The 20,954-nt window shown below is 44.7% G+C and overlaps 1 protein-coding gene and 1 long non-coding RNA gene across 3 annotated transcripts in view; one reads left to right on the forward strand and one right to left on the reverse strand.

Moving 5' to 3' along the window:
- The window catches only part of RYR3 (ryanodine receptor 3), a 509,236-nt gene that overhangs the window by 432,980 nt on the left and 55,302 nt on the right, over positions 1-20,954 (forward strand). The window contains 4 exon segments of the mRNA XM_064570716.1: positions 6,649-6,969; positions 9,301-9,541; positions 16,477-16,564; positions 16,665-16,757. Of these exon segments, the coding sequence (XP_064426786.1) occupies positions 6,649-6,969; positions 9,301-9,541; positions 16,477-16,564; positions 16,665-16,757 (743 nt within the window).
- LOC123861379 (uncharacterized) overlaps positions 504-20,954 on the reverse strand; it is a 22,730-nt gene continuing 2,279 nt past the window's right edge. The window contains exons 2-6 of one of the 2 annotated variants that reach the window (XR_010405082.1): positions 17,126-17,287; positions 14,193-14,341; positions 8,257-8,368; positions 7,493-7,609; positions 504-6,103 (exon numbers count right to left, since the gene is read on the reverse strand). This is a non-coding gene — a long non-coding RNA (uncharacterized LOC123861379). Of the gene's footprint in view, positions 6,104-7,492; positions 7,610-8,207; positions 8,369-14,192; positions 14,342-17,125; positions 17,288-20,954 lie in introns of both variants that reach the window. The other variant, XR_006795018.3, reaches the window with a different exon arrangement.

Here is a 20,954-nt window from a genome sequence, read left to right on the forward strand (position 1 = left end):
GCACGTGGGGACATGACTTCTTTATTAGTTCCTCTGCAGAGTGCCATCAGAAGGTGCACACGTGCACTAGCAACCTAATTGTACTTTTCAAGGTCAGGGAGAGGCTGTGTTTCCAAAGATGATGACCACATGCTGTCTATCATTGTAAAAAATAAAGCATAGGAAAACACCAACCTCTTACACTGTTGGTGGGAATGCAAGCTGGTACAGCCACTCTGGAAAACAATATGGAGGTTCCTCAAGAAGTTAAAAATAGAGCTACCGTATGACCCAACAATTGCACTACTGGGTATTTACCCCAAAGACACAGATGTAGTAAAAAGAAGAGGCACCTGCACCCCAATGTTCATAGCTGCAATGTCCGCAATACCCAAACTGTGGAAGGAGCTGAGATGTCCTTCAACAGATAAATATAGATAAAGAAGGTTGTGGTCCATATATACAATGGAATATTACTCAGCGATCAGAAATGATGAATACCCACAATTTACATCGACGTGGGTAGAACTGGAGGGTATTATGCTAAGTGAAATAAGTCAGTCAGAGAAAGACATTTATCATATAGTTTCACTCATATGTGGAACATAAGAAATAGTGTAGAGGATCATAGGGGAAGGGAGGGAAAACTGAATGGGAAGAAATTAGAGGGAGACAAACCATGAGAGATTCTTGACTCTGGGAAACCAACTGAGGGTTGCGGAAAGGGAGGTGGGTGGGGGGATGGGATAACTGGGTGATGGGCATTAAGGAGGGCATGTGATGTGATGAGCACTGGGTGTTACACACAATTAATCATTGAACACTACATCAAAAATTAATGATGTACTATATGTTGGCTAATTGAATTTAAATTTTTAAAAAAAGAAAAACACCAGGAGGGATTGAAATTATGCAAGAAAGAGAAGTTAACAGGGGTGTTGACACACTAAGTTCTAGAACAGCAGTAGGTAAACTATGGCTATGGGCCTTATCTGGCTGCTGCCTATTTTTGTAAATAGTGTTTTATTGGAACATGGTCTCACCTACTCATTTACATGTTGTCTGTGGCTGCTTTAGCCCTACGTAGGGGAGGAAAAGTAATTTTCTCTCTACTCTTAATTGTTCTTGGCTGAGACCCCCCCCAAAAAACAGATTAACAGGAGAAAAAAAAATGTAATTATATACACATTAGTACCTATAGGAGCCCCACAAAGATATGAGACTCAGAATGCAGCCAGCAGATTGAGGCTTATAGACAAGAGTTCAGAGCTAAGGAAAGAGATAAGGGTCTGGGGATTCAAAAGGAAGAAGGCAATTGACAGGGGAGAAGTGGAAACATTTGGTAAACGTTTGCCCTGCCCTGCAGATGAGTCTCTCAGATGAAAAAGTGATCTCTGGTAAATAGCTCACTGCCTGGTACAGGCCCCCTTTCTAATGTAAATTTCCTTTATAAAATTTAGATTTCTCTTACACAGGGGTAACTTCTACTCTGTTTTCAGAGTTTCTCCCGTGTTTGTAGATTCTTAAAAATAATCAGCCCCAAATAATCCTTATGCCAAGAGGCATATTTTCAAGTGGCACATTCTGCTCCAGTTCAACCTCAGGGACAGAGTTGAGTCATGGTGGCAAAGATTTTCTGGGGCCTACAGTGTCTATTTACTATCTGGCCCTTTACAGAAAAAGTTTTCTAGAATACTCCAGAACTGGAATCCAAGACAGGTTATATATCTGCTCCCAGGGAGATGGAAGGGAGAGTCCTCCTATGTGGATGAATTGTGATCCTACTGGAAGTCAGTGGAATAGAACAGAGGAGCTTCAAGCAGGGAAACAAGGTTTGGACTCCCAACTAGAAAGAATTATAATGATTTAATGTAACATGAAACAAAAATTACCACACCATGGGCCTAGTCAATATTAAGAAAAAACTGTAATAAACCATTTCAAACCAGAACCTATCCTACTCAGAACCAATATTCTCTGAAAATATTGATAGTAAGAGTAGATGATTAGACTGTGTGGCAATTCCATTCGGTTCAAGCCTCCTTATCAAACGGTCTTGAGATCCTGAGAGAGAGAGTTCTAAGAGCTAGAACTTTCTATTCATGTCACACTCCTGTGTCATCCTCTTCTCTCCAGGTAAAAATGGAGAGTGCTAAGCCACAGTGGCTTTACTCCAACTTGCTTCTCGTTACTTCAGATAAAGAAGCACATCGCCCCCAGAAATGATGACCAGGACAATTTAGACAAAGCCACTTAATGAAGTTCTGGTCCCAAGCTCGAATAAATACAGTGGAGACTAGTGTTCTCAAAGTTAGGAGAGAGACATTGCCCAGATGCTTCAGCTTCCCAGAGTCTCCTGTGACTTCTCTAAGTTCATTTCCTACCCCTCCCAGCCTCACCTCACCCTTTCTCCCCTTTCTCGGACTAGCAAAAATCTTATCTCTAACCTTGTTTTTCTCCACCCATTCCTGAAACTGAATGAGTCACATCTTGTAGCTCACAGAGGAGCTAAGCAGCTGGGCGGGCTCTGGTTGAGAAAGGGCTGTTGACACCTGTAGGCATAGGCCAGCCGAAGTGTTGCTGAGCAGCTCCGAAGGGACACGGGCCCATCATGACAGCACTAGATATTCATCCGTTTGTTCTGCCCCAGCTGTGATTCAGGAGATCGTATGTCTCTTTTTGACCAATGTGTAGAAACGGACCTCTTCTGCTCTTGAGCTCATACACATACAGTAGCAGGCAAAATGAGGACTTGACAAAGATGGAGGAAGCCTTGGATGAGCTTTGGGAAGGAAGGGCATGACTCTGTCCCTTTGTTCTTCTCAAAGGCTATTGGAATTATGTTCCTTCTCACTTTATGTACTTTACTTTTATTTAACAAGACTTTTATTTAACAATCCATAAATGAAAAATAAATATCAATCACTGCAGACTCCACAGGGAAGAAAAGAGAAGAATGTGATTAGAGTCGACAGTTTTCGTCCATCAGTGACACACTGTGGGGTGTGCCCAAGTCCCCTGACCCCATGGTTTCCATCATTCAGTTAATCAACAGAGGAAATGCTGACCATGTGTGTGGCTCTTGAAAAGTAGAGTGTATGTGAATATGTGTTCTGGGATAATCGGGTTTGCCTGGAGCCAGAGGATGACTGATGGCTTAATGGACTCTAAGAAGGTAGACTTCATTTATTATACAAGTGAGTGGCCTGAGGGACTGAGATGGGGGAGGGATGTATAGGGTGACAAATGATGTGAGCCTTTGGTTTAGAAATATAATATGAGCTGACGTATCAAGGCTTCAGTCAACTGGACATCTTTATTAATTGACAGTTGGTGTTTTGCCAGCAGTTACTCATATTAGTAACTCTTCTATATGACCCTGGAGCATTTTCTGATTCATCCAGAAGTTATTAAGATATGCCTAGAAAAGGCTTAATACTGGTACCTTCCAGATACTCAAAATTAGATAAACCATAAACCTTTGGTTATGTGTGGCAGTGGTCTGTTAATCAGATTATTAAACAAGATACCCTAGTCGCCAGCCAGCTTATTTCCAGACCCTTATTGAATAGCCCTCCAGAGAGAGCAGGAGGTCCAGTTCCTGTGTCAGCTGTCTGCCTCCACAAAGGGTGGCACTCTCCTTCTCCAAGAAGAAGATGGCCTCTTCTTGGGGAGGGGCTGCTTGGTGAAGAAAATCTGACTTTAGAACCTTACCTGGTGGTTCTGAAACTCTAGCATACATCAGAATCATGTGGAAGGCTTATTAAGACAAAGATTGCTGAGTCCTACCCCTAGAGTTTATAACTCAGTAGAGCTGGATTCAGGTCCTAAAGAGTCTCCAGGTGATGCTGCCGCTGCTAGTGGGAGGACCCCACTTTGGGAACCCCTGATGTAGAAGATGAAAGGACAGTGTGTTCTAATGATAACCCCCCCCCCACAGTCTTGTGTTGGATTCTGATAGGACCCAGCTGAGGCTGTGTTTCAGGTACGTAACTCAGCAGCCTTCATTCTGTGAGTTTATTATGTGGCATTTGAGGTACAAAACACCATCTGAATCACAAATGTTTCTTTCACTCAAGGACCAATTACATATAAATAACTCTTAAAGGTCATCATAATGATTCCAGGGCAACACCCTGAAGCAACACTTTTCTTAGGTAGGGGAAAAGTGTCCCTGGTGATGTACTGTCTGTGTGTCATTTAAACACACACACACATACACACACACACACACACACACACACCCCTCTGAGCTGCCTCGTTGATAATTAGAGAGCAAACAATTGTGAACTTCAGTTACATCTGTGGCACTTGGCACTGTTCTGTGTGCTGAGTTTCAAGATGGAAGGCTTGCCTTCTTTGGTCTGTAGCTTCTTGTATGTGTAAAATGGTTTTGTTTGGGAGGCTCCTGCAGACCTCCATGTTGATGTCACCCCCGATGGTGGTTCTGCTGCGAGGGACAGGCCAGACCTTCTCGGCACATGCCCAGCATTGGCCGTAAACCATGTCTGGCCCGTAGAATTCTCTTCCCCTATAAATCACAGGAGTGTCACATTCTTTGGCTTTCATACTACTAATCCTTTTGAATCGTCTGGATTTTTTTTTTTTTTTTTAAGATTTATTTGTTTAGGGTGCCTGGATGGCTCTGTCGTTAAGCGTCTGCCTTCGGCTCAGGTCATGATCCCAGGGTCCTGGGATGGAGCCCCGCATCGGGCTCCCTGCTCAGCGGGAGGCCTGCTTCTCCCTCTCCCTCTCCCCCTGCTTGTGTTCCCTCTCTTGCTGTGTCTCTCTCTGTCAAATAAATAAAATCTTAAAAAAAAAAAAGATTTATTTGTTTATTTGAGAGAGCACGACCACAAGTGGGGGGTGGGGCAGAGGGAGAGAGAGAATCTTCAAGCAGACTCGCCGCTGAGCGCAGAGCCTGCCGTGGGGCTAGATCCCAGCACCCTGAGATCATGACCTGAGCCAAAATCGAGAGTCGGCCGCTTAACCGACTGAGCCACCCGGGCGCCCTTTGAATTGTCTGGATTTTAAAAGATGTTGAACCCCTCATGACTTCCAAGGAAGAGAGCTCTTCAGCCACAGTGACAGCAGCAGAACGTCATGGCTAGGCAAAGAGTGTTCGGGCCGCTTGGGGCCTGCCCTGTAGCAGGGAGGTTCCTGCGCGTCCTTTACTTTGTGACTGCACCTGGCATCCAGCACACCTGCTTCTTTCAGCCGCAGATTCATTGTCTCCAAGACAGGCTGCATTGCTCCGCATCTCTGCTCCAGGAAGTACAATCAAGGGAGAAATCAAAACCGTTCCTTTCAACTGACCAGTATTCCTAAAGGCCACAGAATTTGCTGTGACCTCTCTTATTCATTAACCCTTCAATGCCTAGGTACCTAAAATCTAGAGAAGGGATGCTTCCAGCCAGCAGTAACCCCAGTGGCAAAGGACCTGCCACTGTAACTCAGTTCACAAAAGATAACATTTTATTTGAAGTCTTCTGCTTTGTCCTTGGAAATGCATGAGAACTTTGCATTTTTCTCCAAATATCGAAAATAATTTCCTCAAGTCATCTAGTGGAACTGATGTTCCAGAAAAGTGTTCCACATTTGCCTGTGGCTTCTCGGACTCCCTAGCCTCCTGTGGTGCCTGCCGCTTTGGCCCCAGTGTGAGAAGTTTGGCCTGTGGGGGGGGGAGTCTGCATGTGATCCATATCCCGGGTCCTGGTGGACCCGACCCAGGCAGATGGGGGCAGGGGAGGTGGGGTTGGAGGAGACAGAGCTCTGGGCAGGTGCTTCTTTCAGAGCCCTTGTTATCTTCTTACCCATCAGGAACCTTGGGATGCTGCTGGTGTCTCCTCCTGTCTTGTCCTGTCCTTTCGCTTACGTAGAACAGGACAGGTAGCCCCTGACTGCTGTCTGCAATGCTTGCATCTGACAGCCTTCCTTGGTTTCATGTTGAACTCCATCTGTTGCTGCATCGTCCTGTCTGTCCGTGTTCAGTGAAGTGACTGCAGTCTTTAGTGGGAGGAAAAGATGGGGCTCACTCACTCTTCCTTGCATAGAAGCCTTCACAAACAAAAAGGTTGAAGTGCGTGACAGGAGGCCTTGGCATCAGTCACCTCATCAAGAACTTCTGTGGGAAATGGATAAATTAACACAAGTGCAATTTTTCCCCCCAAAATCTCAACCAGGTGAAAAGTAGTATCTCTGGTCTGGCTAAAGGAGTATTTGATGAGAGGGGTGTCTTTTCCTTTTCTAAACAGTATAGAGATCCAGGTGACTGAACTACAGGTTTTCAACTAAACACAGATGAGTTGCTTTTCTCCATCTAGTATCACCTTTTCTGCCAGGAAAGAGAAGCCAAGAGACTGGCTTCATCTCAGGGAAGTCTTAGGAAATGTTCCCCAGCTGTCTCTGGCACGCTCCTTTGGCCTTAAGTTGAAGTGTTTTAGCCTGAGTATGGCTTCCAGGAGGCTAACCCAGCCTCTGGAAGCTGTCATCTTTACACAAACAGCTGGAGGACAGAAGCTCCCCCACATCCAGTGCTCATTCATCTGAGGCTCGAGGGTGGTCACTTAATGTCTAAAGACCAACGGAAGGGTGGGACAGACAGAATGGATTGCATTATTTGTGCTTTTGAATTCCTGTCCTTGTGTTCTTCTGTACCCTTTTGGTCAGTTCTGGGCATGCCAGACACAGTGGAAGAGATGTGTCCTGACATCCCACAGCTGGAAGGCTTGATGAAGGAGATCAGCGACCTGGCCGAGTCGGGGGCCCGGTACACGGAGATGCCTCACGTCATCGAGGTGATCTTGCCCATGCTCTGCAACTACCTGTCCTACTGGTGGGAGCGGGGGCCTGAGCACCTGCCCCCCAGCACAGGGCCCTGGTGCACCAAGGTCACCTCTGAACACCTCAGTGTCATCCTGGGAAACATTCTGAAAATCATCAACAACAACCTGGGCATAGACGAGGCGTCCTGGATGAAGCGCATTGCAGGTACCACAAATGCCTCTTCTCCCCGCCCCCACCCCCTACCCCAGGGCCAGGATGCCTGCATTCTCTCTTTGTCTCTCAGTCCATCTCTAAACTAGTCGCCCTCCCCCTCCTAGTTAGTTCCCAGTAAATATTCCCCTGGAGAGCGTCTTGGAGCAAATGCTCCTGCCTACTCCCCAGCTAAATCAGGTCCCTTCGATCTCCGGGAAGCCCTCCTCCATACTCTCTGCCTGACTCGGATGTTCATTGCTTTATTTGCTTTTGGTACTTAAGCATCCCATTTGCTCTTACAGTAATAACTGTCCATGGTTTCCCTGTAAGTCCTCCTGTGTGTTCCGTACACGTATAAAACTCACACCCATCTGGGCTGTACTGGAAGTTGCTAGTGTTCGTATTTCATGTTATGCTTTCTAAGACACTCCCTAAGTTAGGTTCATAATAACATCACTTTGGGTTTTTTGGTTTTTTATTTCTTCATTCCTCTAGAACTCTTTGCATGCAGTAGGCTCTTAATGAGTTTTGTTACCTGATTTTCTATTCCTGAAGCAACATCAAAAAAGGGAAAGACTTGGAAAATGAACAACCATACTTCCCACAGTCAGGAAATCATGAATATTTAGTGTCTTCTGTGTCAAAGCAGAGTCTGTGGAGACAGAGCCAAGGCAAAGTCATTGCTTCTGACGGACCTACAGTGTAGACAGCTCCGTGGTAGGCGTTTCCCCCAGGCCACCCACTGGACCAGGAAACACAGTGGCTGGGCCAAAGGGAGCTATTAGCCCAACCTTAGATATTTATCTTCCTGGACAAATGAGGAGGTATTCCTCTGCAAGACCAGGGAAGAAAAGTTTTCTTCCCCCTTCCTGTCTCTGAAATGAACTGAGATCAGAGTTATAAATATTCTGGGTGCTCATAGCTACTAGATAGTACAGGCCCCTGTGAACATGTGAGTAAATAAAGTTGATGTTCCCTTCTTACCTGTTAGCCCAAGAATATTGTCAACCCCAAGACAATTTGTTGAGAAGCTCTACTTTATAATTCATGAGGGATTCAAGGAAGGGAGGAGGTGGAAGGATGGGCTCCCTCAGCTCCCTAGAGGGGCAGGGAAGAGAGATGGCCTAGCATGAGGGGCACAGGTGGCAAGCGAACTCGCCCTCTTATTCCACAGGAGCGTCCAGACCAGGGGGGCCACCTAATTGCTGGTGCCGAAACAAAGTCGATTTTAAGTTGTAACCCCAGCTCACCCACATCTGGAATAGCCATTCTGATTCTGGGGCCGGAGCAGAAGCGCACCTCAGGGCAGGGCGGGTAGGAACCCTGAGCTCTCCTAGCTGAGTTTTGGCTTCTTGCTTAGTGCATCTCAGCAGGAAGCTGCCTTCACCTCCTCCTCCTACAACGGCCATTGCTGTGAAAGTAAAAAAGAAGGCAGTGAGACTTAAAAGAAACAGTGCCAGATGTAGGCTATTTCCAACTGAAATGCACCCCAGCTAAAGAAACTTTGAAATACACAAAACACACAGTGCACATTGGCAGTGATTCATGACTCTTATTAATTTTATTTCGCTTAACTTTTTATAATTACTCTGATTCTGATCTTTATTATCGAGTGGACCAAGAGGATATTCCATTTAAGAAATAGGGTAAGACATGTAGGTTTTCTCTTTCTCTTTAAGAGGGCCAGAATCCCAGGCCTAAGCTCCACTGTTGCTGTTTCTGCTCTTTGACTTCTGGTGGCCACCCCAGCCTCTCTCGGGTCGTTATAGCTGATGATAGTTTCTCTGTCCTCCTCAGGGCCCAGGGGGGCCCCCAGGCAGTGAGTTGGCAGTTCTCAAGCACTGGGGACTGAGAACTGTGGTTGGGGTAATGTATTTTTAACAACAGATTTTTCTATAAAATAACCAGAAACCATAGTACTTAGTGCCTACTCTTGGCTCAGCATAGTGCTGGTTATTAGTGGGGGGAAAAGGCTCCATTCAAGGAATTTATAATCTAGCTAGTGAGCCCAAACCGGATGAACATGAACATCCTAAAACTATGTGATGAGGAGCTAAGAGGTATGGCCAGTCCCAGGCATGCATGAAGAGTTCACGGGTAATGGCTCCCTGTGGCCTGGACAAGCAGAAGAGGAGTAGGGACCTTCTCCTCTGGCTCCCTGCCCCCACTGTGGCTTTGTGAGAGGGAACTAAGTGCCTCGTGGACAATTAAGGAAGGGAACAGGGCAGGGGCTGTCCTGAGTCCATGGAATGTCACAGCCTCACCTTTCAGTATCACTTCTTTCCTTTCATCAGTTGTCCTAACGTGTGAAATGAGGGGGAGGTTTTTTGTTTGCAAATGCAGTGTACGCCCAGCCAATCATCAGCAAAGCCCAGCAGGACCTGCTGAAAAGCCACTTCATCCCAACTCTGGAGAAGCTGAAGAAAAAGGCGGTCAAGACGGTGCAGGAGGAGGAGCATCTGAAAGCCGACACCAAAGGAGACACTCAGGAGGCAGAGCTCCTCATCCTGGATGAGTTTGCAGTCCTCTGCAGAGACCTCTATGCCTTCTACCCCATGCTGATCCGCTACGTGGACAACAACAGGTACGCGGGAGAGCTGGGCTAGGCTAGCCTGTCTCCAAGATGGAAAGATGGTGTTGGGTTGTAGTACAGGCAAGGGAGGGAAGGAGGGAGGGCACAGCTGCCGCCATCAGCCACCCCGCCCCTCCGAAAAAAGTCCCTGGTGTAGGACCTCTGGACAGTGCGTTCCTTGGCCGGTGTTTCTGTATGGTCAGTGACGTGACCATCCCTTCCATCCTCACTCCTCACATGCTACCATAGGTCAGAGGGAGTTGGTCAGACAGGGGCAGCGGTGACCCACTTCTTCCCCACTCAGCAGAGTTCTGTCACATATTCATTCAACACAGACCGCTGTATGTCAGGCACTGTTCTAGGCATGGAGTGGGGGGCAGGTGTGAACACAACAAAGATGTCCGGCCGCCTAAGGGCTTTTTTTGTGGCAGGAAGGTAGGGCACACAGACAATAAACACAATAAGAACTTGAATACTTACTGATATACTTTCCTTGCATAAGTAAATTATGCAAAGCAGGGTAAGGAGAATTAGGAGTGCCAGGGTGGGGTGGAGTCACAGTGTTAAATGGAACATTAACTGAGAAACAGTATTTGAGCAAAGACCTGAAAGAGATGAGGTGGGGAACCATGCGAGTCTGGGAAGGGTTATATTCCCAGGAAGAGGGGACATGTGGGGTCAGCCCTGAGGAAGGAGTATGTTGGGGTGTTCATGGGATCATAAGGAGGCCGGTGTGGCTGGAGGAGAGTGAGGAGTAGGGAGAGTGGTAGGAGATGTCAGAAAAGCAACATGGGACCAAGAGTGGAGGGCCTCAGAGGCCACTGGGAAGACTCTGTCTTTTATTCTGAGTGAGATGAGAAGTTGGCGGAGGCTTTGAGCTACTCTGTGATGTGATCTGATTCACTTTTTTTGTTAAGATTTTATTTATTTATTTGAGAGAGACAGAGAACACGAGCCGAGGGAGAGGGAGAAGCACACTCCTCACTGAGCAGGGACCTGGACCCCCGGGCTCAATCCCAGGGCCCTGGGATCATGATCTGAGCCACCTGGGGGCCCCGATCTGATTCACATTTTGAGCACTGTGGCGAGGCATGGAGGCAAATAAGGGGGTGAGGAGACCATTTGGGAGGTTCACAGTGATCCAGTCAAGAGCTGATGGGGATCCTTAGAGACAGAGCCAGCTGGTGATTCCCAGGGCCCGGGGGGGGTGGGTGTTGGGGGGTGACTAGGAAGCAACTGTTTAATGGGATGGGGGGTTCCTTTTGGAGTGCTGAAAATGGTTCAGAAACTGGACAGTGACAGTGGCTGCCCAACCTTGTGAATGTACTAAATGTCACTAATGGCAAATTTTATATGTATTTTGCCACAATTAAAAAAAAAAAAAGTTTGATGGCAGAGGCCAGGGTGGTAGCAATGAAGATTGGCAGAAGATGTCAGATTCTGGGTCTGTTTTGAAGGTAGAGTCCTTAGGACTTCCAGATTGGGAATGAGTGAAGAAAGGAGGGTCATAGATGATTCTGAGCAAATGGAAGGATGGAGTTTCCAGCAATTGAGTCAGGGAAGGTTGTGGGTACAGACATTTTTTAGGGGAAGTTCTGGAAATCACTTTTGCACATGTTAAACTTGGGTTGCCTATTCAATATAAAAATGGAAGTGTTGAGTGGGCCATTGAATATATGAGTCCAGAGTTCAGGAGAGGCTTCTGGTATAGACATGGGAATTTGGGAGTCAGTAACATACTGAGACTGGATGAGGGAAGGGACTGAGGGGAAGAGAGAGGAGTTCCAATGACCAAGCCCTTGTGCCCTCCAACATCAAGAGATCAGGCAGAAGAGGAGGAACCTGTGGATGAGGCTGAGAAGGAACAAGCAGTGAGATGGGAGGAAACTGACAGAATGTCGTGTCCTGGGTGCCAACCTCACAAAGCGTTGCCAGGAGGAAAGAATGATGAGTAAAAGTTATTGGTAATCTTGACAAGAGCAGTTTCAATGGAGCAATGAGACAGAAGCCTCTGCAGTGAGCAGGAAGAGAATGGGAGAAAAGGACTTGGAGACAGCAATACAGACCACTTGTGCAAGGAATTTTACCACAAAGGGGAGCAGAGAAATAGGATGCTGGCTAGAGGCAGAAGTAAGCTCAAGAGAAGAGTTTTTAGGATGGGAGGCTTGTCAGCTCGCTAATGGGAATGATCTAGTTAGAGAAGGGGAAATTTATCATGTAAGAGCGAGAGAGATCATTTCTAAAGCAATGTTCTCTGAGCAGGCAAAGGGTCAGCATTAGATAGTTTATCCACAGAAACAATCAGGAGGGCAGGGAGTATGGGTGCTGATGCTGGTACACACACACACACAATGTCTGGGGGTCTATAGGGGTCATTTTCTCAGTGATGTAGGAGACAAGGTAATCAGCTGAGAATGAGGATGGGGAGAAGGTGCTTGGAGGTTCGAGGAGTAAAGAGAAGGTGTAAGGTGGCAGCCAGGGAGAGGGGGAGAGCGGCTGGGCCAGGACAGTGTCGTGTGATTACTGGGCAGCAGTAAGGACCACACTTGAGATCTGTGGTCATGAATTGATGGTGAAACCCATCACCAGGTTGTCTTTTTCTCTAGCCAGTTCACCACCGGGTCCAGGCCCAAAATAGGGAAAGAGTTGGATTTAACCAAAGTTGGGGTTTTTGCAAAGTGAGTATGACAAAGAAAAATAGGTGAGGGAATTGAGGGTGTGTGTCAGAGGGTAATTGTAATTGTAAAGAATTTAAGCTGGATGCTGAGGAATGTCTATGAGCAGGCAGAAGACTAGGATAGTTGGTCCTAGTGGGGAGCAAGGACCAAATAGGTATTTTTATTATATACCACACCCTCTTAAAATTTAAAGGCCTAATATATAAATTTGAAAAGTTTTAGTTTTAAAATAGTAGATCTTGAAAGGACTTAGGAATATTTGGGGGAGCATTGCTAACTTTTGAGTAGTATGCCATTCTGTCATGGGCCGGAAATAGGTCTGGAGAAGCCCATTTTAGCATTTATTTTATAAGGCAAATTGCGTTTCCTATTTAAAACAATTGATTACTTATGTTATTTAGCATTTGAAAATAAATACCTTGCACATACTATATAATATAATCCCTTACCTGTCTATGGGAGACTTTACTCTCTCAAAAGAACCCCTGCTTTAAGGATCATGGTTTGCGTCATTTCCAATAACATCATTATATTAGCGGTTAGAGAGGGGATTTGTCAGAGTTAGAGGTAAAAACAAAAATGAAAGGAGAGTAAGGTTGCTCCTAGAATAGCTCTTTAATTGCATTTATCACTATTGACAATCAAGACTCAAGATGGAGTGTGTTCTACTTACACAGTGTTTGACAGTTGCTAAAAATGGCAATGTCAGAGAGTCTTTGAGATCATCATTAATTCATTCATCCCCACTTTTCAACCCGCTCTTCCCTGAACACCAGAGAACATTATGGCCACCCGAGCCCAACTTAGAAAGACTTCCTTCTTCTGTGTCTGCCTTTACCTTCTTTGGGTACTTTCTTCACCAAAAGAATCGCTGGCTTGGAAGTATGGTACCCTGGAGTTGGCAGGAAAAATAGGGGTCACCTTATCTTACCTATAACTGGATGAGTAAATACCCCCCTTCCTTTTTCCTGGCAGTGCATTTCCTACCTCTGGTTATCCACCATGCTTCTGGACAACAGGTAGGGACTTGCCAGGAGTGCCCTCCCATTCTAGTTTCAGACAGCTCAAATGGTTCTGAGCTCAGCTCTGTGACTCCTGCCCATCAGCTCTGACTTTGCTCTTCAGAGCCTCACAAAACTGTTCTAGTCTGTCTTGTGGCAGCTCTTTAAATATTGAAGAGAGCCATCTTGTCCTGTCCTCCTCCCTGTTCTTCCTCGTCATAGTAAACCTTTGTACTTCCTTCAGTCATGGCACTGTTTAAAGTTCCTTAGCCCTCTGGACCACTGTTCTGAACAGAAGCTTCCGTCAGTCAGTGTTCAGCCCAAAGCTGACCCAGAATGAGCACGAAAGCTGGGTCTGTAGTGTGGTCAGAGCTGGGCAAATCCGCTCTCTATCTCCTCATGCAGGAGCTGTCAGTGCAGTTAAACAGCTCTCTCTGCATGAGGCAACGGCTTCTCAGCCTCCTTTCTGGCAATCAGGAACACTCAGAACACAGAAATGAATGACTTTAAACAGTGGGATTTGGGGTGAAAACCCATCTCTCAGGCTCTAAAGGGAATCTGAGTAAATCCTCAGCAGTGACGGCCCTGGGCTGTGTCTTCTGCAGGAGGCTTAGGAACAAGGTTGAGATAAGCTCTTAGCTCTAACTCAGACAACCTAGCCATGAATGTAATAGGAATACGGCTTTTATTTCTTTCAAAGCCTCATACCTGGCTTTCCTTTCTTTGAAAACCTGATAACTTGTCATTTTGAAAATGAAATCTCTCTTTACTCTTGCGATCATCCAAGATTTTATTCTTACGTTTCTTGTTTCCTGTTAATATGCTCAGTGATTTCATTCACTTGCGTTGCTTCAACCATCACCCCCTGCCGATCATTACCTCTAAGCCCAACTTTCTTCTCCACCTACAGCCTTGCATTTTCCAACTGCCTTTTGGCAGCACGCAGTGCAGATGATAAAAGAGACCCAGGTATCAGTCTAGTACCTCCAAAAGGATCGAGTCGTCAGATATTGAGAGAGATCTGGATTCTGGGAGACTGGGAGCAGGCAGGAGATGAGCCTGGTTGCATCATGGGGGCAGACAGGAAAGGATATGGGCCAATAGGAGAGATGAGGTCAGGGTCTTCTATTCACCTGCAAATACCAGAGAGGTGCAGAGTTTGTGTCCTGGGGAAACATGTAATGAGATATTCTTCATTTACACCTACCACTCTGAACGTGAAGAAAGAACCTCACTAGAAATCAAGGGTGAAAATATGCCTCCTAGAAGAAGAAGGGTATGGAAAACAAAATTCATTCATTGGAAACTACCTTCCTATGGAAGATAGCAAAGGGGTCAGAATCTTCTGCGGTATTCTGTGAGGGAATGTTGACCTCACCTGTTGTTTTCAGAGCTCCTGCAGATCCCACACCCTGTGGCTGTACTTTGCCTTGGCTGGAGAGGATAGGAAACCTCACCTCTTCCCACTCAGGGCACAGTGCAAACTTACAAAGCTCATTTAAACCAAAACACTAAGGAATGAACAGCTGACATTTCTGACAAAACTTGACACCTGATCCTGAAAAATCAGTATGAATGAAATCAAAAAGCATTACCAATCTCAAGCCTCAAGTTTGGCTTGCATTTGGCTGCTAATAATGGATACCTGATTATAGTGGCTTAGAGAAATTGGAAGTTAAATCTCACAAAGAAGTCCAAAGATACCCAATCCAGGGCCAGTACGATTGCTCCTCATTAGAGAGCCTCATTCCTCTGTTTTTCCCTCCTAAACACTGGCTGCCATCTTTGAAGTGACTTTATGGTGCAGTGTGCCAATTGTCATTGGAGCCCTCGTATTTTCATTCCAATCAGGAAGCATGAAAGCAACAGGGGGAAGGCAAAGGGCATCTTCAGCTATCTGATCCCTTTTTAGAGAGCTTTTCCAGAAGGTCCACCCAACAACTTCCCCTTCCATCTCATTGATCAGAACTTAGTTACATAGCTATCCCGAGGCTGGGTAATGTGGTCTTCAGTAGGCACAGTGCCACCCTGAATAAAATGAGCTTTTGTTCCTAAGGAAGAAGAAGAAAATGAGTATGGGGTAGACAACCTAGTGTCTGCCATGCAAAGGGAGGCTAGTTGAGGTAGAACTCAAGAAAGGTTAGATAAGGATGTCTGTGAGGCTGGAACTCAGGGCAATAAGGAATGGAGATGCAAGAGAGGTCCAAAGATGGTCTTGGCCTCATGAGTCTTCCCCTTTCCTCATTAGGCTGGTGCTCTCCATCAATGGACAGAAGGTACAGGCTGCTCAGGGCAATTCAGTCTGGTGTCCCAAGGCTTAGGGAACTGGCTTTTTATAGCTGTTTCCCTGCATGCACCAAGGGACAATGGGTTTTTCAGACCATTCATGAGAACCAAAGTTTTCTTTAACCTAAGAATGATGGTAGATGATTTAACTTCTACTATGTTATTCTACACAGATATTTGAAAATGGCAATTCACCCAGCCCTTTCAAAACATAATTTGATTCAAATATGTAAGATACTTAGGGGCAAGACAACTTTTAGGAAATGAATTAATTCTACCGCAATTTAGCCTTCTTGCTGCCACTGTGAAATTCTTAACTTGGTCTGGTTTTTAATTAAAAAAGAAAGAAAGAAATGAGTAATGTTATTTATAGGGAACTTCTAAACCATTTCAGAGGGCATAAGAAATGTTTGATCTCTGCCCATACACTTTAAAACAGTGAAAAATACATTGTCTTCCAAATTTCGTTCATTAAACTGGCTTTGAGAGGAAAAGGTGTTAGGCCTGAACTGTTTTTAGAGCACTCCATATTTCAGAGGCTTGACAATGACAAGTGTCAATGAAAGATTAGATGTCATACTGACCGAGACTTTTCTAGTCTTGGTAGCCTCATAGATTAAAGGAGGCCTGTTCCAAAACAGAGTGTAACCTTAATCACTTCATCTGTTTAAAAAAGAAAAAAAAAAAAAAAACCTTTGACAAATTTGAAATGTTGTTTTCCGACATCTGTTTGCAAAGATAATCCTTGAATCCTTTGGTAAAATGGAGACGATTATTGTAAGTCCTTCAAAAATATCTACAATTACATGCCTACACACATGTAAGGAGTGCACTGATATTTAGTCTCTCTGAAGACTGCCTTCATGTGGGAATATAGTTTTATCTGGATAAGTGTGCAAAGCCGATGTGGGTATAATTTTTAATGTAACTGTTTTCATCATTACTGAATTTCATACGCATATTCATTTGCTTTTCACCTCAGATCTAACTGGCTTAAAAGTCCCAATGCTGACTCTGACCAGCTGTTCCGCATGGTGGCAGAGGTCTTCATCCTGTGGTGTAAATCTCACGTAAGGAACATGTGGGCCCTGGGTTTAGAGATGGCTGTGAAAGGTACAGACCTCCAAAAACATTCTTATAATGTTGGCTTTTTTATTTCCCCCCACTTAGAACTTCAAGAGGGAAGAGCAAAATTTTGTGATTCAGAATGAAATTAATAATTTGGCATTTTTAACTGGAGACAGCAAAAGCAAGATGTCGAAAGTAAGTCCATTGAAATCAACTCCAAAGACTCTTCGATCTTGACCTAAGTTATGTATCTTGGATGTATGAAGGGATTAGCTCCATACTGAATTTAGGTCAAACCACAAAAACCAGCAGTCTCTACTGTTGTTTCTTTGAGAATGAGCCAGAAGAAACTGCTCTCAAATAAGCATGGTCATCACATTTTCTGAATAAATAGCTGCTTGTATGTCAAAAAGTTTAAGTTTCAAGACTTGCCTAAGGCATTCAAGAGGTCTCCCAAACCAAAGCTGCTGTTAGTTGTTTTTAAATAGAACTACTTCCGATGTAATGAGCTGCAAAACTACACACGCCTAGAGCCACCTTTCGATTAGCTATGAGGAAATTACCTTGCTTTGAAGACTTCATTAGCACATGTTCTTCCAGTAAGCTTCTTTTCCTCCTTTCTGGAACATCCAGTAGCTGTTTTATTTCAGTTGTGCAGACCTCTTAATGCCTTCTGTTTATTTTCCATGTGGGTTGCATTCAGAAACCCAAAGTTTGTCCATTCCCTGCAGGAAATATTTAAAAGAGGACATACGGGATATCTGTCTGAGAAAAAGAGCAACTTACAGGGAGGAACGTAGCAGGAATACAGCAAGGGGACCTGGCCTCCCAGCTCCTCTTGAGTCAGCTCTGCACAGGGAGGCTTTGCTATTTGGATTGTAAAGAATTCTCAGACCCACTCTTCAGGTGCACATACATACATACAAGACTTAGTTAAATGTGATGTTTTGTTACCAGTTGTTATGGCTTACTCTTGACCCTGTTCCCTTGAGAAGTGTGCCTCAGTGAGGGTTGACTGTATATGTCAAGTATAAGTGACATGTAATACCTGAGATGTGCATCTCTCTCATTGCTGGTATAGTGCTGCCTTTGAGGAACATGAAGGTGGAGTGTGCATGGGGACCCCTCAGAAGTGAGAATCAGTACTGGAAAGATGGCAGTCAATGGTTTGTAGCAAAGCCTTTGGAGCATCTTTCCAAATAACCATTTGGGATGAAGACTTGTGTATGTGAAGCTGCAGACAAAGGGCTGGTATAACAACTAAAAATGAAAACTTCAGCACCCAAAACTTCACCACGTGTGCCTAGCTCTAGTCAGCTGCCATCACTCTGAACTTCCCACCCCTTCTGTCTTTTAGCTGTGTTGACACTAACACTTCTTCCAGCATCCAAAAATTGACTCTTAGAGTTTAGAATCCGCTATTCAGTGCTTAATAAAGTTTGACATGTAAAATTGTACATATACAAAGTAGAGAGATCAGAAGTATATATTCATATTCAAAGGAGTCTTTGCTGCAAAGGAACTTCCCTTAAGGTGGACCCTTTTTGCTTTAGATAATTTTTATTTGATTTTCCAAAATTCATTTTGCATTCAACTTCTGGCAAACACATCTGCTGCTCATGTGAGATACACAAAGATAGGATCTTTCAGACTCCTGATCCTTGGACATTTATCTTAAATTCCCTCTGAAGGGTCTTCTTACAGCCATCATTGGCTCTCCTTTTGCTCCATCCACCTACAGAAAGTCAGTAAATCCCAGATAGATTTTATGCTACCTTCACCTTGGGGTAGAGCTGCTGGCTCTGGACTGAACCAGCTAGCATCCATTGTTACTGTCAGCGGATGGCAGCAAAGCAATGGAAATGACACTGGTGTAAGGATTTGGATCCCAGATGAGCAGAAATGGCAAAGACATCTCAGTGCACCGGTGATCAGTGGTTACTTAGGACCCTTAGGTTTACACTTGGAAAGAGATGAGGTGACAGGGGATGACATTTCAAAACTAACCTACTAACAAACTAACTGGAAATTCTGTTCATTCACATTGCTGAATGAGGAAAAGGGTATCTTTGTCTTGTCAGAGGAAGGTCATATTCAGAATCTGTGCATCTTTCCTATTGCTAAGGTTCGTCTATAGGAGCAAACACTTTCATTTTATTCCCATTGACCTTGTATGTCAGTTTTTTCCTGAGCTACATGAAAAAGGGTCAACGTTACAGTATAGTGAATGTGAGGACGGGCCCCAGATATTAAATAACATTTACCATGCTTCTCAGGGTAACAGATATTCCTATTGATCCTGTTGCCTCAGTTGAGACACAAAGTGTAGTAGTAAGTAGGACTAGAGACTGAAAGGAAGCTAAGTCCCACCCGTGGGCCCAGCCATTGACTAAATGTATGGCCTTGCATCATTTAACTCCTCCGGGCCCCAATTTACCAATCTGTAGAATGGGCTTGAGCTTACTACCTGACTCCTCCCAGTTCTACCAGGATGCTGTTTAAAAGTCAGTTTTAAACTGCATCTCTAGACTAGAGATAAATGCAGCACATTCTTTCAGATGGAGGCCCCTTTACCCTGACTCCAGGAAACAGCAACTCATAGCCATTTCTGGTATTCTTTGGAGGTAGAACTACATATGAGAGAATGGGGAGGAGGTAGTCTTACTCTCAGTTTAATCCCCATCACCTTTTCCTCCCTGAAATTAGATGCTCTCTCTACTCCCTAATCTGAATGGTCAGCTGTGCTTGCCTTTATCTCCACTCTGAGCTGAATTCTGGTGTTGTATAAATGAAGTTGGCCTCAATGCATATGGCAGTTGTTGCAAAGGCCTGTGTACTGGAATGCTGCATGCCTACACACTGCACACGCCATTGCAGATGGAAAGGAGGCAGAAACAAAATATACAATGGGCCACACTATTTATACTTGATTAACTGAAGATCGGTGCAAAGATGCATAATTTTTCTGGCAATGAAGACAGGTGTGTTTTTGTTTGTTTGTTTTTGTTTTTGTTTTGAGAGCTCATTGTATATTTTCTTTATATAACACCAGTTTGCAAATATATGTTAAGCTAAATGTAACTAAGCTGAGCAAGTGTTTTTGTTTTGTTTTTAAACTTGTTTTGTTTTCTGGAAAAATGGCAGCAGCTTCCTCGGAGGGGAATGGTAAGTTAGAACGTGTTTAGCCCAAGAAATGCCAGTCTCTTGACCAAGATGATGAGTAAAAACAGAGTTGTAAGGCAGGAAGTATTAGAGTGCCTCGTTGTTGAAAGCCTCTCCATCCCATGAGTGTGATTTCAGTGTATTGAAAAAGGACAGGGAAGAGTTTAGAGGCTATCTTTGAGATTTTCCAGGGTATTCAGACTTACATGTGGGAGTTTGCTTCTTACACCTATCTCTATTGCTTGCTCTCCTCTCTCTCATCCCCTCCACCACCCACCTCTTTCACTTTGTATTCCTGTAGCAATGGGGCAGCTCCCATGCTCTCCCCTCCCCTCCTCTCTACCTTTCCCCCTGTCTCTCTCCGTGTCTCTCTCTCCCTCTTGGCCACCTCTTCTCTCCCTCTTACTCTTCTCTACTCTTGCTTCCCCCATCCTTCCCTTCTTTGTTTTCTCTCTCTCTCTGTTGCTTTCTCATTCTCAGACTGGCTTCTGGAAATTCATCTTTCCCCCTAATATCTAATGTTGGGTTGACTTGTCTTTACTTCACTTACCCTGTTAGTAGGGGTAAGTACTCCATGTGGTGCAGGCTTGCCTGTTTTTAGAAGCCTCTCCCTGTGCTGTCTCAGTGCAACACACCACCCATTTGTGTCCTTCTCAAATTTCCTTTCCCTTAAGGGTCTATGTTTTATTCTTACATTCACACATAAAATCATCTGTTTGATCATAAACTACTGGTGATATGTGTAGGGGAGGTCTAGGAATTCATAAATTTCTCTTTGGAAAATAAAAAATTTCAGGGGAGAAGAAAAGCACTTCCAGCATAACTAGCATTAGGGAAATACACTGAGTTAACCAATCTTAGCAGTATGTGAAGAAAAAAATATATAGAACCTCTATCGTGAAAGAGGCTGTGACCAAAGATATATTTGAAGGTCACAGCACAGGAAGGGAGATGCTCCATCCTTTGGGCTGTGGGGCAATCCTGAATTACCCTGGATATTTCTAGAGCACTTCTTTTTAGCAAACGTCTTTTTTGTGGAAGCACACACATTGCCCCTTAGCTCAGTTCTTCCTTCTCTTCTCACAACCACAGATCTGCTGGAGGTGATAATGTGGTGGGCGGAAGGAAGAAAGAAAATTGGGGTCTTTGGTTACATGACAGATTATCTACAGCCCACCCAGGTGAAAGGTGGGAGGTTGGAGGGGAAAGGCTCTAGATCTGAAGGGTTTG

Source organism: Mirounga angustirostris, unplaced genomic scaffold, assembly GCF_029215605.1.
Source record: "Mirounga angustirostris isolate CCGP_5_RB_7025 unplaced genomic scaffold, mMirAng1.0.hap1 SCAF_9, whole genome shotgun sequence".
Classification (NCBI taxonomy): Eukaryota; Metazoa; Chordata; class Mammalia; order Carnivora; family Phocidae; genus Mirounga; species Mirounga angustirostris.